Raw genomic sequence first — 17657 nt, 5'->3', positions numbered from 1 at the left:
TATTTGTTTGAATTTGTGAAAAATCCTTTAATTATTTTAACAGAAAATAGCATTTAAAACACGACCTATTTTTCAAAGTCCAAATTTATTGTACTTCTTCCCATCTATGTTTATATAACACACACACACACACACACACACACACACAGGCATGCACACCCATATACTTCCCAAAACGGGCAAAGTTAGGGTGTTACTATTTACAATAGGATTTTGTAAGTTTTTAAAACTCATTTCAAATTTATCTTAACATGAACAGCAGGAACAGTAACAAAAGATTCCAATAGAAACTGGTCACAAACACAGACGTTCACATTTTTCCTCTCAATAATAAAAGCCGTCTTAGAACTTTTGACTTTGACAGATGAAGTGGTAACTAGGGGAGTTCTAGTAGTCCTGTTTTTAGGGCTGTTTGGCTTTGCTCTAGTTTTACAGGGATTAAAGTAGTAAGGGCGGGGTGGGCGGGAGGCGGTGAACCTCTCTGCCCGGCTCTGTGACAGTATATTCTGGTATTTGTGATGTAGTGGTTCACTCTACACTCTCAAGATGGAAGGCTTAATTTCTTTTCATTGTTCCTCCCAGACAGCCACGGTTTCCTGGGATATCCGAACACTATATTCTACTGTACCAGAAGAGGCAGAACACAGGGCAGAAAGTCTGCTGGTGAAAGAGGTAAGTGCGGGGCTTTCATCCATGGCTCTCTAAAGTGTTTGCTCCCACCCCAGCCACCATGCCAGGCAATCTTAACTTGCTTTCTTCTACTACCCAACAGCGTGCCCATCTGCAAATGAGAATTTTACAGATTCTCTCAGTTTCGATGTCTTTAAACCTCTGGGTGGCCTTCCATCTTTCTGTAGCCATTTTTGTTTATGTGGTAACTGTTGTCTTTTAGGATTCTCTTTCCTTTGTTCGTTTCTTTAAACGTCTACATTGAGAAGTATTTAAGTCTGTCAATATAAAGATGTGATTTGGTTTTACTGCTTCAGACAGCGTAGGGAAAACAAAGAAGACCGGACCTTATGAGAGTGTTGGATTTTAGAGTATGTCTTTAGAAATATAGTTCTCTTGACTGCTAGGAAAAGGGGTGGTGATAAATTTCTCTGGACAACTTGACAGACTGACTTGAATTCAGTCGGTGGGACAGCCAGACACCAGGCTGCACACAGCTGCTGAGTAGCAGGACTTTGCAGGATGAAGCCAGTCCCTCCTATACACACAGTAGTGGGTTAGAGTGCAGAATAGCACAGGTTAGCTAACGGAGAAAGGTTCCGAATGTCCTCATTATTTTAAGTCAGAGCTGACCATTGGGCAATACTTCCTGCACCTGCATATGAGCTCGTTGTGGTTTTGTGGGTTTTTTTTTTTTTCTTTAAAAGCCTGCCCTGAGATATGACTGTTGTTGCTGTTCAGATAATTTTGAGCTAAGTCCCTGATCTGATCAGTATTGGGATATATGTTCAATAAACAATCCCTGTCTGAAAAAAGAAAGAAAATGATGTATCCTGGTTAGGATACTGAGAATTCTAATGAAACTTTTATGATAATTATCAAGTTAGACTGTTTAACCAGGTCATCTTACATAATTAACCATAAACTTCACAGTCTTTATAAAGACCCCCCTATTTGGGTGGTAGATTTAGTTCCTGATATCTTCTAGGGTTTTGTTGTTGTTGTTGTTGTTGTAAACATAAGTAGAATCTTTGAAGAACATTTTCTTTTTTTACTGTAATTGTTAATATATTTTATGTCTTTTAAGCTATTGATTTCAATATGCATTACTAAGTCATCAAATTCTGTATGATTATTTAATTTTTAGACCCAATGTTACATCATTTTCAAATAATTGAATTTTCCTTCTTTTCAAATAAGCATATTATATCCTTTATTTTTGTCTTATTGTATTATCTAATATCTACAAAATAATGTTGAATAATAATGTTAATATTGGATGTGCTGCTGTCTGATTTATTTCGCTTTTAGGAGAAGCCATTATTACCTTATTCATTCTGTAAAATACCGGCTTTTATTTTATTTTCTGATACTGCATAATTGCCTTTTAACAAATGCCTTTGAAATGTTTATGCATGGTTCCCTTCCACCAGAAGACCTAATCAACTGATATACGCTTTTTTTTATAGCTCAGCAGTGAAGTAGAGCTCATAAATTCTTTGCATGTTTACTTGCATTTGTGTTATGAAACTCCTTGTTTATCTGGTGTTATTACCCTAATAAGATTCCTTACTGCTGTCTTATTGCAAGCTTTTGTATAGACATGAGTACATTTTGCATCTTATACGGGAGTTCATTTGCATCTATAAACATGAGGAAAATTCATTTCTATCTTTTACCTTACTTAGTTGATATTACAGAAAAATCTTCCTCTAAAAATATTAATTGGGGGATACAACAATAGTGGCTAAAAGATTGACAGGACACTATGAAAACTTCTGGGGAACAAAGGTATGATTTTACCAGGACACACGGAATGAAGAGTTACAAACCTTGTGTAACTCCATTGATACCACTAGATCATAGCGAATGTACTGTACAACAAAGAGTAAGTCCCACCAGCAGCAACAGTAGAAGCCATGTTTAGTGAGGAGCCCTTGCTGGGAATAAAGCCAGTGAGGTCAGTTTTAGAGAGTTTTTAGCATATATTTGAGCCAAGGATGCATGTATTTCACCTACAAGGTTCTCTGTGCTAACAGCTCCCAGAAACCCCAAATTCCCACCTGTACTGAAATTGTACCTGAAATACTGACAGCTGCCGAGATCCGAGAACAGTAAACCAAATGTGATAATCTGCCCATGTTTTCAGCCATTGCCTATGAGCAATTGGGCTTCAAAATAATTGCTGGGCAAATCACCTTGTGTTTTTCAGATTTTGGTAGTGATCAGAATTGAGATTTGTTTGATGCCTCCATGAATTAAGTAAGTTTTCATAAGTGGAGAAGCAAATATATCAAGTCAACAATGTGGCTGAACTGCACTTTTTCTATGTCACACAATAAATAAAGGGGAAAGACCACAGTGTCTAGAGCAGGTGATTAACTAGCAAATAGGAAAGACAGCACCCAGCATCTGTTTCTCTTATTACCTAAGAAAGAAATTTCACATGAATAAACATTTAAATTAGGCGGAAAGAGTTACAAAAGGGTCAGAGAACGTTTTAAAACAGAAACAAGGAAGATTGACAAATTTAACTCTGTAAAAGTTTAAATTTCAGTACGACAAATAGTATCCTAAAAAAAATGATCACATCACCTACAGCTCATTATATATTCTAATATATGCAGGATGCATATAAATTTCTAACAGTCAAAATTTTTAAAGGTGTATTATTTTAGTTTATATGTGTGTGTACCTGTGTGAGTTGATATGCTCTCTGTGCATGCAGGTAGCTATGGAAACAGAACAACAGGTCCCATGGAATTTGAATTTTATGCAACTATAAAATGGCAGGAATGGGTGCTAGGAACCAAACATGGGTCCTCTGCAGGAGCGCTTAGAGCTCTTAACCACTAGGCCGTTTCTCCAATGTTCAAAACTCTGCAGATATTAAAATGAAAAAGACAACCCAAGGAAATATATCCAAAAGATAGCCATAGGTGGGGAAATACAGTTAGCCAAGAGCCAAGTCGTTGTTCCATGTACTTGTAGCAAAATACAAATTGAAGCAATTTTTTCATGTAATAGCTAAAGTACAAGAAAATTAAGATGAAAGTGTTTTATTATGGTGACAGTAAAGGGGACATGCCATTGCCACATGGTTCAAAATAAATCTATAGCTTTTGAAGTGTGATTCACAAGTAAACTTTACAGTGTCATATATACATATACATATATATGCAGATATTATTGCAAGCATGTGTACCTCTGATTTGGAAACTTTTAAATATCAATAGAGATTCTGCTTAAAACATTTTGTTAGCATATCTCTATTTTGTAATAATACAGCCAATAAAACATTTGTATTGTATTTAAAAGCCTGGAATGGTGGTATTTAATTCCAGCACTCAGGAAGCAGAGGCAGGTGGATCTCTGAGTTTGAGGCCAGTCTCATCTACAAAGGGATTTTCAGGATCACCAAGGTTACACAGAGAAACCCTATCTCAAAAACCAAGTGTGTGTGTTTGTGTGTGTGTTTCTATATACATATATCGATACATATGCATTTAAATATCTCTAAATCTCTGTGATACATTGTTATAAGAAAAAAAGCTAGTCATAGATTGTGAAGTATGGTATTACTTATGGCATAAACTCCTAAGTCCATGTATAAGTGTACAGTGTTAGGTCTTGTAGGGCAAAGAAATGTCTGAAAGTGAATTTTTCAATTGAAAACACTTTCTGAGTAATTATTTCAAACTTATTTTTAAATGCTGCCAGAATTGGAACCCAAGTGCATGACCAATTAACCCAAATCCCACAACCAATTCAAAACTGCCTCCACTAATCTTTAACAACGTCATGTCTCCAAGTTTAATGCTGTCACCTGGAAACCACATGTGTTCAGTGCAGGAGGCCTCCCGGGCCTGTGGGATCCTCAAAGTCTGAAGTTCCGTGTTTCCAGAGCCCCTGTACTACAACTTCCAATGTCATTCCCTCTTGCTGTTCTCTAAGAAATTCCCCTTTCCTTGCCAGCAGGTGGACCAGCAAGGTTTGCCTTTCTTTTGTTCATTCCCCTGTGGGGAACCCTCTTCCCTTTGTTTTTGTTCCACTTTGCTTACCTTTTATCCACTTGCCGACTTCTCCCACTTCTCCAGTCTTCCACTTTCAATTTTCGACCTCTCAAAGAGAATTCTTCCGAGGAAGGGAAACAAAGAAGGAAAGAAATGGCTTTATTTTCTGTATCCTCCATAGCACAAAAGGCCCTGGATTGCACTTGGTTTGAAAGATGGAGATGAAGGAGAACCTTGCTTTACAGTCTGGGAGGCAGGAAAGTCCTACTTAAAAGTGTCTCCCAGTAGCAATGGAACAGCAATAACCAGGCCTGCAGTGGCAGATAAAAAGGAAAAGGGACTACAGAGAGCTGCTTCAAGATGGAGCACACACACACACACACACACACACACACACACACACACACACCACCACCACCACCACCACCACCACCAGCACCACCAGCACTACCACCACCCAGAGAATTATGCTCAAAGAAGAGTTTTAACCTCAAATACTAACAGCCACCAGTCATGACTGTCTACTTGCTTTGTGCCAGAAAGGCATCTAAACCATTCACTTATAATAATTACAAACAAATGTTACAGCAAAGCATCCTCTTCTAGAGATGAGGAAACGGTGTCAGAGAACGATTAAGAAATGTATGCAGGCAGTGTTGTATGGACAAGAATATGCTCAGTATCTAACCACAGGCCATGGAGTTGGAGTCCCCGAACTTTTGACTGGCAATGCTCACTGCCAATGCGAAGCTTTACCCTAGTGCCTACTGGAAGGAATCTGTTCTAGTGCCCTGCTGCATCCCCTGCCCAGGTTATCCTAATACGTATAGTCATTAGACTGCACAGTAGGAACACTCGTAGAATTTCTGAAACCAGACAAATGCAGCTAGCACTTAAAGCAGACTCAGACATGTGCAGGGTTTGTGCAGAATGCTGTACAGAGCTTCCTTCTTGCTCCACCCTGTATCAAATTGCCCAGTGACTCCATGTGGTGGCAAGGACACATGTCGTGGTTGCTAGGCAACAAATTGGAAAGAATCTTGGTTCGATACATCTGGCTGAATGAAAATCTTGGATTTTCTCTCACATTACTCTACACTGACAGTTCCCAGCCTTTTGTCAAAGGCAGTGGGCATTCTTTTCCTCAGTCTGGAATGACTTAATATTTTTAAAGGGAATTAAATAAAACAAACCATGTTTCCCTTTCTGCTTAGTGATTTATCCTCCCTGTCTAGTAGAGAAAGCTCCAGTGCCCCCCCCCCCACACACAGAAGTATAGGCTCATTTCATATCTACAGCGTTGCCAGTTATGAAAACATCCAGCCACAGTTCAGCAACAATGTACATTCAGGACCACAGTTAAGCATCCTGCAACACAGGCAACATACACCCATTGTACAGCTTCATCTACAAGCCTCACATGGTTACCTTGCCTATGTGCACAGAGTGCAGCAATCTAATCTGGTTCACTCTGACTCTGGACTCAAAATTTCCTTAAAGCCAAATGCTTCGTATTTCCACTGGTAGCAAAGAAACGTCATTTATTTTGGCATGTGATTAGTCTTTCTGCCTCAGCTTCTCAGTCTTATATAGGACCATTAACCTAGTGATGTGATCCTGAAAATAGAGCTAGCAAAGGCATGGAAAAACAATGGCTTGGGAAGATTGTCTTTATCCCTCAATGTACTTTATACACCTCTGTTTAACCAGTAATCTGTTTAACCAGTAAAAATAAGTAAAGTTAGTGCTCCTGGGAAAAAGCAGGTACCACTCCTGCTGGGGACCAGAGCAATAAAAGAGTATAGAACTCAGAGTTCCTGAGCAAAGCTTAAATAGTGAAATTTCTCTTTAAATCTGCACAAATGGGTACTGTGAAACTCAGCTCACTAATTAAAGCTAAGCTGCTGGTTTATTCAACAAAAGAAAATGAAAGCAGCAGAGTGAACAATGTGAGGGCTCACAAGAAAACGGGGCCTGGAGCAGATGAGCCGATGAGGAAGACACTGGCCAAGGACTAAGCTTTCAAGTTGCTTTAATACCAAAGCCCATTTGATTAACGGAACCCAACCTCTCTATAGACGCAAAATCAACATAAAATGAGAAGAAAACATAGCTCATACTTTTGCCTTAGAATAAGATACTTAGGGACTAAGTGTTCTGGCAACAATACTTAAAAACAGAAATAATTTCCTTTACGCCTCTAGCTAGACTAGTACATAGATGTTCAGAGTCATTATGTCCTATGTTTATGTAGACAGTACAGAGCTACCATGGAAAGTTCATATTTTATGCAGAAATTCTAAACTAGAAGTAGTGGAGTTCTCCAGGAAGAGAAGGAAAATAGGACCAATGACAGAATAGAAAATATATATTATATTTAAGGAGGAAAATGTTAAGCAGCCATAAGATTTTTATAATAAAAGCTTGATGACCTCGTACTTTGAATTAAGGCACAGTTAGTTTCATACTAGCAGGATATTGTGCAGAAACACAGTTCACCAAAGTATTTGCAAGTACTACATACACAAACACACACACACACACACACACACACACACACACACACACACACAGGGGCGGGGATTAACTTTAATTAATAGACATCCATTCAAACCATTTTAGAAGCAAATATGTTATAAACTATTTTTCAGATTTATTTTACCATGGCTCAAACAATCTGTTTTCTTGTACCATATTGAGAAACACATTTGATAAATGCTGGCCTTGAGCTGATAAAAAGAAATCACTCTGAAGTAAGGACACCATATATATTTCAATTAAAATAGAAGTAGCTGTCCAGTTACCCAACATGCATGCTTGTCTTTGGAGCATTTACTAATGATGCAAAGAAGAGTATTGAAATTTCAAGAGCAAATAAGTAGTAATTTCTTCTCATAACCAAACCCCTACTGTTGATTCTTATTGTTAAGATCCAAATGTCTGCTTTTGTCCATGGGTGACTCATTACTAGGGCGTGATTCCCATACAAGCCTCTGAGAAAGCTGATCGGTGGACTCTTCCTCATCAAGCAAATTGTCAGAACAAACAGGGCTGTATTTATGCTTAAAGTCAATAATAATGACCAGGGAGGCCAAAGAAACACCTTTTCAGCCATTAAATAACTCCCTTCAATCCTGTGACCAATTAATAGGCTATATTTTTCTGTTTTTCTGAAAGTAAATCTGGGTCCAGGAGCACAAACATGTTGTTACTGCTGCTGCCCCCAATTTAGTTCATCGAAGTTAATTATTGCCACTTTCTGGTGTGCTAAATTCTTTAAATAGAAAGTTCCTTTTCCAGTGATGTACTGTTACTGTGGATCATGGCGTACTTAAGCTAGCATGGAAGTAAAGAAAGGCATCAACCACTCACTGTACAGCTGGGCTGGATTAATTAATTATTTAGCATGTACCACATCACTAGGCAGATGTTTCCCAGTCCTTGCTCCTGAAGAGTACAGTACCAGGAAGAGTCACACACCTATGGTCAGTCTGACGAGCAACCCCCATGAGTATTACTGAGAAAAAAAAGCAAGGCCAGGTTCCCATAGCCAGAGAAATATAACAAAAGCACACTAAAGGATAGACTGGTTGCTGAGGATTTGAAGAAAAGTTGGACAGACATGAGGCTATTAATATCCTAGGAGGGTAGTTATACACATCTGTAATAACTGTAAGACTGAGAACCGATACTTAGAATCAAACAAAGATGAACGGCCAAAGGGCATGTATGGCCAAAAACATCAAGCTCAATGAATGTGGTAATTTGGACTCAGTATGGATCTTTAAGAGAAAGTTTCAGAACTTAGTGGAGTGGAATGGACTGGCTATAGTTGTAGTACATTAACGCCCAAGGAGATGTGGGAAAGGTCACCATAAATTCAATAAATATGCTGTGCTCTTCGGACAGAATGCTTTATGCACAGAGAAGGTAAAAGTTGTTCACTGAGTCAGGCATTGATCTTGAATTTACATGCCAAAGTGCTAACGGAAAAGGCAAAATTTCCCCCACAGAAAAGGCACTGTGCTGAAAGAAACTCACACTGAGGAAAATGTAGAGAATGGGATTTCTTCCTCTTTCTGTCTCATCACCTAGATTTTGTCAAAATTCATTCAGTGAATTCAGGAGAAAAGTGGGAATTCCGATTTAGAAGCCACAGCACACGGCTTCCTGGAACGAGGCTTAAGTGTGTGGTAGAAGTTAAGAGGTGGAGAGCAACTCGACATGATTTCAAATCAGCTTCATGCTGCTCGTCCTCGTTAGCTATAAGTAACATGTCTAGTGGTAACATTTATCTTGTTTCAAGAAAACTTGATTGTATTTTTGTTTGTGGATAAAATGATTAATTTTATGTCTGATTTTGGACTGCCAGGCACATTATGAATCCACTCATCCAAAGTGCCTTTGTTTAGTGTACTTGATACAGATGTTTTTATGCCTAAAGAGCATGAGATCAATAAACATGAAAACCTTTCAATAGTTTCTTTAAGAAAATAGGCACATTCATAACTAAAGTGGATTAAACTTATGCCTACCCTGAAAACACTGGACAGCAAAGGAAGAAGCCTTAGACTGAAGGCCAGTGTTTCTTACTTTAGAACTGACTTGCATTCTATAATATCAGGCTACAAAAACCATTTATATTCCGAAGAACATTGAGAGGTGTGAAACATTTAACTCCAGTTGTTAAAAACAACTATATTCTTGCCCAACAAAGTTAGGATTAAGAAGAACATTTCATTTGTGTATATATGTTGGCTTTTATGGTTGATAGTTTTATTAATGAATGAGGTTCTTGTTTCCTGGGTAAAGGTTTTTTTTTTTTTTTTTTTTTTTTTTTTTTTTTTTTTGGAAGGTGAGAGACCTCATTTGGTGTATACTTTTTAAAAAATAAGTTTGAAGTAAGGCTTATTTTATAGCCTTGAAATTTTAATGAGGATATTAAATGATATTAATTATAAACTTTAATGGAGACACTGAAGGTCAGTTTTCCTTATTTGGTCTGCTCTCATTTGCACATGAGCATTCAATTTCTGTCATAGCTGGACCATCGATTAGGATGTTCAAAAGCAAACTGCCAATGCCATATTTACTAATACCAAGCACACAAAAGACAAGAAAGGTAAAGTAAATGCATTTAGAATTGAGTGATTTCAGGATGAGACATACCAGGAAAACTACTAATGAAAAATATTGGGGAAAAATGTATCATATTTCATATTAGTAATCTGAAGAAATTAATCTTCTGTTCACTAAAGTCGCTAGAAAAATAATAGTCTTGGTAAACATAAAGAAAGGGCTATTCCAGTTTAAAGTTGGCTTCTTCATCTGAACAATAACCTTCCCCCTCCCCCCATAGAATGTTCATCAGTAGAAAAAAAATTCCTGTGCACCAGTTGGGAAACTTGGAAAGTAATGCTGTAAATTCACATTTTGGGTTTAAACTGAATCTTCCAGTCTGATTGAATTATAACCCAAGTCTCATGTTTACATGAGAACAATGCTTGAATCATAATGCCAAGGGGTTTTAGTGTCAGCCATTATTCATGTCCTAAAACATTACTGGGAAGACCTTGCTAAGGGATTACAATATGTATTTCTAGGGAGGTCCAAATGTTGTTTGTGAAAGTTCAGCTGAGCACAATTGAAGAAAACAAGCCAACATTTGTCTCATTTTTAACTCCCAGTCAGCAGAGATATTTTGGGACCCTTCAAACCACTCACAACTTCAAAATAACGGCACGTACTTCTTTCATTGATATCGGGTATTTCATGTGGCATTCTGATTACAATGCGCATATGGAGTCTGCATACTTACGTATAGCACTAGCCAATACCATGTGATTCTTTAAAAAATACATTTTCAATATGCAATGTTGTTTTATCTGCATGTATGTCCATGTAAGGGGGTCAGAAGCTGTAGAACTTGAACTGCAGACAGGCATGAGCTGCCGTGTCGTTGCTGGGAGTTGAACCTGGGTCTTCTGAAAGAACAGCCAGTGTTCTTAACCACTGAGCCATCTCTCCAGCCCCTCCCTCATGGGGTATTTTTAGAAGCAGAGTTGACTTTCATTCAATACGACCATTCGTACTATCTGAAACTAGGTCACACATATGTCACAGTGTTGGTGGTGTCTAAACACATTTTTTACTTCCCAGCTAAGTGTTTGACAAGTTGGTTTTGCTGTCCAACTTGGTTTTAGACAAGCAGAAATTAATTGTTGTGCATTAGGAGAATGTGCCACATAGGTGATCCAACTGAAGAACCCATTGTTCCCGGTGCCTTTTCTTTCGTTTCTATGTAACCATGTGTTAAGTGACCATGTGTCCTGCTTTATAGGAACAATCCCTTGTGCTGTTGACCTGGCTAATGACACCTCTGTTCCTGAAGAAAGGTCTCATGTAGGCAATAAATTATCCACTCGTATATTCAATGTGTAATTTGCCTTTATTCACTAAATTTCATGATGCTTCATTTTCAACATGGACTCAATAACCATGGCACAAGTATAAAAATTGTTGTGTTTTACAAATGTAGAATTACTCAGCGAGGATGCAGAACCACAGTGGTTCCTTTTATGGCCGCATTCATTTTTCTGGCAAGAAACTACCCGAGTGATTAAATAAACCTCCATAGCCAGAAGGGAAAATAATTTTGTGACTAATAAGCCATTTGTTACCTTTTGAGTGCTTCATAGCCAGAATCTAATCATCAGTCCTTTGAAGAGGTTGACAAATTGTATTGCCAAACATAGATTGCTAGTTAGGAAATCATAACATGATTTGAATTGATCCTAATGTTCCTCTGAAGAGGGAGAGAAAGGGAGAAATGAAATATTTTCTTTATACCACTTTAGGGTGTCCCTTAGAACTGCACACTTTTCTAAAGTATTTAGATCCTTTACTTCAGTCATTTTTTAAAAAGGGTTATTAGTGTTATAGTTGTGATATAAAATGCCCCACATGGGCTCCTGTGTTTGAAGAGATGCAGCGCAGCTAGTGGCGGTGCTGTAGAACCTTTAAAAGGCAGGCCTAGCGGGAGGAAATGGGTTACTTGGTGAGAAGCACTGAGTGTTGTATGCAGTCCCTACTTCCAGAACTTTCTATGCTTCTTTACCTGTGGCAATGTAAGCAAGGAGCCTCACACTGAGCTATACCTTCTCTACCATGATGAGCTGTGTACTTTCAAACTGTGAGCCAAATAGGCCCTTTCTCCCTTGAGTTGCCTCTTGTCCTATAATTGTTCATAGTGGAGAAAAGAGTAACTTTGTTGTTGTTGTTGTTGTTGTTGTTGTTGTTGTTAATCAAATACATATTGAATAACCCCCAAAAGTAAAATATTGTGTTAGAGTAAACAATACTGTTTTCAAAAATTGTACATAGGGGTTGGGGAAATGTCTGATTGGTTAAGAGCACTTGTTGCTATCACTGAGGATCTGGGTTCAGTTCCTAGCACCCACGTGGCAGCTCATAACTATCTGTAAATCCCATTCCATGGGATCTTACAGCCTTTTCTGGTTTCTATAGGCACCAGGCAAGTATGTAGTACATAGATAAAGATTCGAGCTCTTATCTACATAAAATAAAGGTAGGGGCTGGAGAAATGTTTCAGCAGTTAAGAGCACTGGCTACTCTAGTAGACTTGTACATATTTCCCAGCACCCACACCACAGCTAACAACTACCTGTTGTTAGGGACCAAGATCACCTGAAAATGATACCCTAAATTAGAATAGTACACACAAGCAAAGAACACTTTTTCAGCTGAATTTTCTACATGCAGGGGTCTCCTGATGTGTGAATGTAGGCCCCTGGTGGTCTCCCCAGGCCAGCTCTTATAATCAGTTAGGGACATTTCAGGGAGGGGTCTGAGCCCTTTTACCTTGATTCATTCTTTTGTGTTCTTTTTAATTTTTTTTATTGGATATTCTCTGTATTTACATTTCAGATGTTATCCCCTTTCTCCCCAACCCCATTCCCCCTCCCCCTCCCATTGCCTCCATGAAGGTGCTCCCTCTCCTAACCGCCCTCTCCCACCTTAGCACCTTGGCATTCCTCTACACTGGGAAAACGAGCCTTCACTGGACCAAAGGCCTCTCCTCTCATTGATGCCAGAGAATGCTGTCCTCTGCTGTATATGCACCTGGAGCCATGGGTCTCTCCATGCAAACTGATTAGCTGATGATTTAGTCCCTGGGAGCCATGGCAGCTTTGGTTGGTTGATAATTCTGTTCTTCCCATGGGGTTGCAGACCCTTTTAGCTCATTTAGTCCTTTCTCTAGCTCATTCATTGGGGTCTCTGTGCTCAGTCCAATGGTTAGCTTCAAGCATCCTCATCTGTATCAGTATGGCTCTGGCAGAGCCTCTGAGGAGACATCCATATCTGGCTCCTGCCAGTAAGTACTTCTTGGCATCAGCAATAGTGCTTGGGTTTAGTGGCTGCGTATGGGATAGGTCCCCAGATGAGGCAGTCTCTGGATGATCTTTTCTCCAAGCCCTGCTCCTCTATTTGTCCCTTTATTTCCTCCCATGAGTGTTTTGTTCTCCCTTCTAAGAAAGACTGAGGCATCCACATTCTGGCCTTCCTTCTATTTGAGCTTCCTAAGTTCTGTGACTTGTTTCTTGAGTATTCCAAGTTTTGGGGGCTAGTGTCCGATTATCAGTGAGTGCATACCATGAGTGTTCTTTTGTGACTGGGTTACCTCACTCAGGATGATAGCTTCTAGTTCCATTCATTTGCCTTGGAATTTTATGAAGTCATTGTTTTATTATCTGAGTAGTACTCCATTGTGTAAATGTACCACAATTTTGTGTTCTAATTCTACTATCGGTAAGGCTTTTGAGATCACCCTGGGAGTTGCTTATTCATTTTAGCTGCCTATTCTTACTTCAGGCCAGATAACCAGGTGTACTTGGATTGGCGTCCTGGACCCAGCTCCTGGATCTGGGTTTTCATTTCTGGGAAACAGAAATTCAGGCCTAGTCTTTTAAACTCTTTGTTTGCAGCCTGTCATGGAGTCAGCCTGGCTCTGAGTTTAGTCCTCTCACTGTAGCTAAGTTTCAGGAGATCCAGTGCCCTCCTCTGGCCTCTATGGGCATTACACACAAACATGGTTCAAATGCATGCAAGCAAAATGCCTATACACGTAGCATGCAATAAATAAAATATTTTTAAGTAAATGAATCTATACTGCGCATGAGTTATTAGAATTCATGGCCTAAAGATGGGACTGAATGCTCTAAGTCAGAGTGATAAGAAACAAGCCACATTATCTCTTGGGCAAAATGATGAATTTTGTCTGATGGCATAGCAATGTTTCTTTACATCATAAGAAATTGCATGTGGCATTTAAAAAATATAACATATATTTAAAAATATTTTGCATTATATATACATATACATATATATACATACACATACACATACATATACATATATATGCAACATCTCTACAGAGATTCTGACTTTGTGACATTCGGGTAGAACGCAGAGATCCCCAAAGGAAGGATTCATAGACTTGGTTTTTAAAAGACTATCATGATTGTTCTATAGCCTGTGATCATGTCAAGGTTATCTGGGATCTTTGTGTCTAAACACACAGAGGCAGAGATGGAAAAAATAGATAGACATCAAACAAAATGGTAAAGGAAGAAAAATGTGCAGCAGGACATCTCTGGAAAAAATGACTAGTTCTGCTAGTTCTTGCTCAGTCTTCCACTGGAAGTACATAATACCAGTCTCCAAATGTAAGGGAATGAGGAGCTGATGTTCTGACACAGGGCTAGGTACCGAAGGTGAAGTGGTCCTTAAGGACAAGTGGAAGCCACTGCCCTGTTGTAACATGTGGGACTAGCCTGTGACTCTGGATCTCAGCTTTGCTTTTGGTCAGAGATGCTGTAGCCACAGCCATAGTTGTTTCTAATGGTTGTTTTAGAGTGACTGACTGTGTGGGCTGCAACAAAGCATAGAGAGGAGTTTTTAAGCAGAGCATTTGAAACTGAAGTGCCATCGCTATGTAGGAGAAACGTGATGTGTTTGTAAAATGCACCGACTTCCAGAGAGTCAGAGTAATTGCAGACTGAGAAGGGGGTCTCCAGGGTCATCCAGCCAATCCTAGATTTTTCACCAGCCCACCGCCTAACAAGAAACCCTGCCAGTTACTGCAGAAGAAATACAATGAGAACAGAGTTCTTCAAAATCACTGCTCTTGCCTCTCTCCAAATTCTCCTTACACAAACCAAGGAGAACAAGTTGCTATTGGCAATTGAAATGAATCTGACTTACAGACTGGATCAAACTTGCAGGAAGAATTGATGACTTTTTAGAGCAAATTGTTGATGGAGTATTCTTTTATGCTAAGTGTTGTAAAGGAGTTACTGTATTTGGTCCTTGAGAAGTCAGTGTTATTTAGATGGATAGAGAAAGAATTACTAAGCTACGCATTTGAGATGCCACAGGTAATGAATGAGACAATAGAATTCAAAACCAGACCTGTCACAATCTAGGCCAAAAATCAAAATACCATCAGACTTTCAGAGTGATGGACCAGATGTGTTACAGAGAGCTGTGGGCACTGATCAGACAATGAATTCATTTGCTTAATGGACTTTTGGAGCCAGACAAATTCTATTTGAATTTTTATCTCTATCACAGGTGGGTCCTAACTAAAGAAATGGATTTCTTCCTGCCCCTCTGATCTATTAAGTGAGAATAGTAAAAAAATGGATTGCTTAGTAAGATGGTGTGTAAGGTGCTTGCCTAATAGCAACATATCTGCGAAACATTGAGAAGGGAAGGGAGAGAGAAGGAGGAAGAGGGGGAGAAGAAGAAGGAGAAAGCTCATTGCTTTTAGCCAATAAATTTAATGAGTAGCAAATCTTCAGGTCACTTAAATGTATGGCCTGTGGCTAACAATGTGTGTAATGCATATAAGTACATATATTTATTGTGGTTGAAATAGCTACCCATATGAAGAAAGGGTCAGTGAACTCTAGATCTGTGCATCTGTGTTCCACTAGCACACTTCAGATCAGTTCTGCCGCAGAAACATCTCACTCAGCCCAGTGCTCTGGGTGCTCAGAAGCTGAGTCTGAGATCCTAATAAGTAAAAATATTGGACCAAGATCATTGTCCAATATTTTTAAAAATGAAAAAATATTTAAGCTACTTTGAAAATTCTGTCCTAAACATAGCATCCAAAGTGGGTATTGCTTAGGGGAGGGGTGAGAGGCCATAGGCAGGAAGACGTAAGTGATCATAAAAACAAGTTACTTACTTCCCTCTTGAAAGTCCACACTCACATTAGCCTGTCTGTAAGCCTGCCCTACTTAAATCACATCTCCCATCTCCTTCCTTAGCTGAGATCTCCTCAAAACATTCCCATTCTCTGACACAAGGCATAATCTGTAATTTTTGCACTTATTCACCAACCTTTAACAGTGACATAAAAAAGAGGTCGATTTCCATTTGTTGTTCACTGGGAAACTCTCACAACCTAGAACCACTTCCGGGTCACATTGAAGCTTAAGAGTGTTTGTTAAATGAATTACTGAATGAGCGATCTTCAAATTTCGGAGAATTGAGTTTGTGAGTTATTATAGCATGAGATATTATTCTACCTAAAAGAAAATTTTAGGAAGCAAATCTAAATGGGCCTGTTGTGGCACATCCACCAGAGAAGGCTGCTCACACTTGGGTTTAAGCCAACAGAAAATCTTTACTAACCAGCCAAGAACTATACTGGGTGTTCAGGGACATAGTGTAACATTGACCCTTTCTCGGGGTGAGCCTTTAAGTACAAAAACTATGTTCTGGGCTGACATACTCCAGTTAACAAGAACAGTTGGTCAGAAATGAAACTACAGAAGCTAAAAGCAAGGTTAGTACATTTTTTAGACTTTCCTAGAGCTATGTATGGCTGTGATGGATTAAGTCTTTGCTTTAGTTTGGGCAGGAAGTGTTGTCTATGTGCTGAGTTTCACAGCCTGAATGACCTTTCATCATGGAGTCGGTTGCGCTAAAGCTCTGAGGGCACACATATTAAGCAGGAACCCTATTATGGGTACTACAGATACAGATGTGTGGTATCATGGTTGCCTAACATTTCAGATCCCTGGGTTCAATCCCTCTTACCACCAAAATTAAAACAATAATAAAGAATAAAAGAAAGAAAATAGAAGTCAAATACAAGGATCCTTAAACATTCTAACTAAATAAAGATAATATATTTATACAAATGTAAACTTAGAAACAACCTAGGGAAAAAAAACGACTAGAAGAAAATAAAACATGTTCTGGTGGAATAAGAATAGGGAGTGGATATTGTTTTTCATGTTAAAGCACATTTTCAGGACGGTAAAAATGACTCTGTTATTCAGAGTGCTTACTGCTCTTACAGAGGACCAAAGTTTGGCTCCCAGCATACACATGACATGTCACAATCCTCTGTCTTTCTAGTCTTAGGAAATCTGATATCCTCTGTGGCCTACGCAAGGCACCAGGGGCATACATGATGCACACACATTCAGCCAGGCAAAACACTCATACACGTAAATTAAAAATAAAAGTAATTCTCAAACACATTTTGTTCCACATGAAAATGGCCATAAGATAAGAAACAAGGAAAAGGTAAGGGAGGAGAAAAGCCCACACCCCTGGGAGTCTAGACAGCCTGGCTCAGCATGCTCTTGGCCTTTCTGCTCCTTGTCTGAATGCTTGGCATTTTTGTCTAAGATGAAAAAAGATGTTTTAGCCAAGGAACCTATTAAAAGCTCAGTTTCCTTTGACTGCACTTTGCAAATCTGACTAGAGGATTGGCAAGTCACTGCTGGATGCTAGCTAAATACACTGTTCAAACCCATTCAATCCAGTCTTTCAGACCTCCTTAAATTCCTTTCTTCTCTGTGCTCACCTGTCTTACTGGGGGTCCTCTTTTAGAGGTGAAGAAAATGTTATTTTTCTTTTAAAATATATTTT

The 17657-nt window shown here is 39.0% G+C and overlaps 1 protein-coding gene across 5 annotated transcripts in view; it reads left to right on the top strand.

Annotated features, from left to right (window-relative positions):
• DOCK10 (dedicator of cytokinesis 10) overlaps positions 1-17657 on the top strand; it is a gene marked incomplete at both ends in the record, with an annotated part of 250532 nt that overhangs the window by 110389 nt on the left and 122486 nt on the right. For all 5 annotated transcript variants that reach the window (XM_080932737.1, XM_080932735.1, XM_080932736.1 and 2 more), the window contains one exon: positions 583-672. In XM_080932737.1, the coding sequence (XP_080788863.1) occupies positions 583-672 (90 nt within the window). The remainder of the gene's footprint in view (positions 1-582; positions 673-17657) is intronic.

Source organism: Micromys minutus (assembly GCF_963924665.1).
Source record: "Micromys minutus genome assembly, chromosome: 19".
Classification (NCBI taxonomy): domain Eukaryota; kingdom Metazoa; phylum Chordata; class Mammalia; order Rodentia; family Muridae; genus Micromys; species Micromys minutus.
This window is presented reverse-complemented; position numbering and strand designations above follow the sequence as displayed.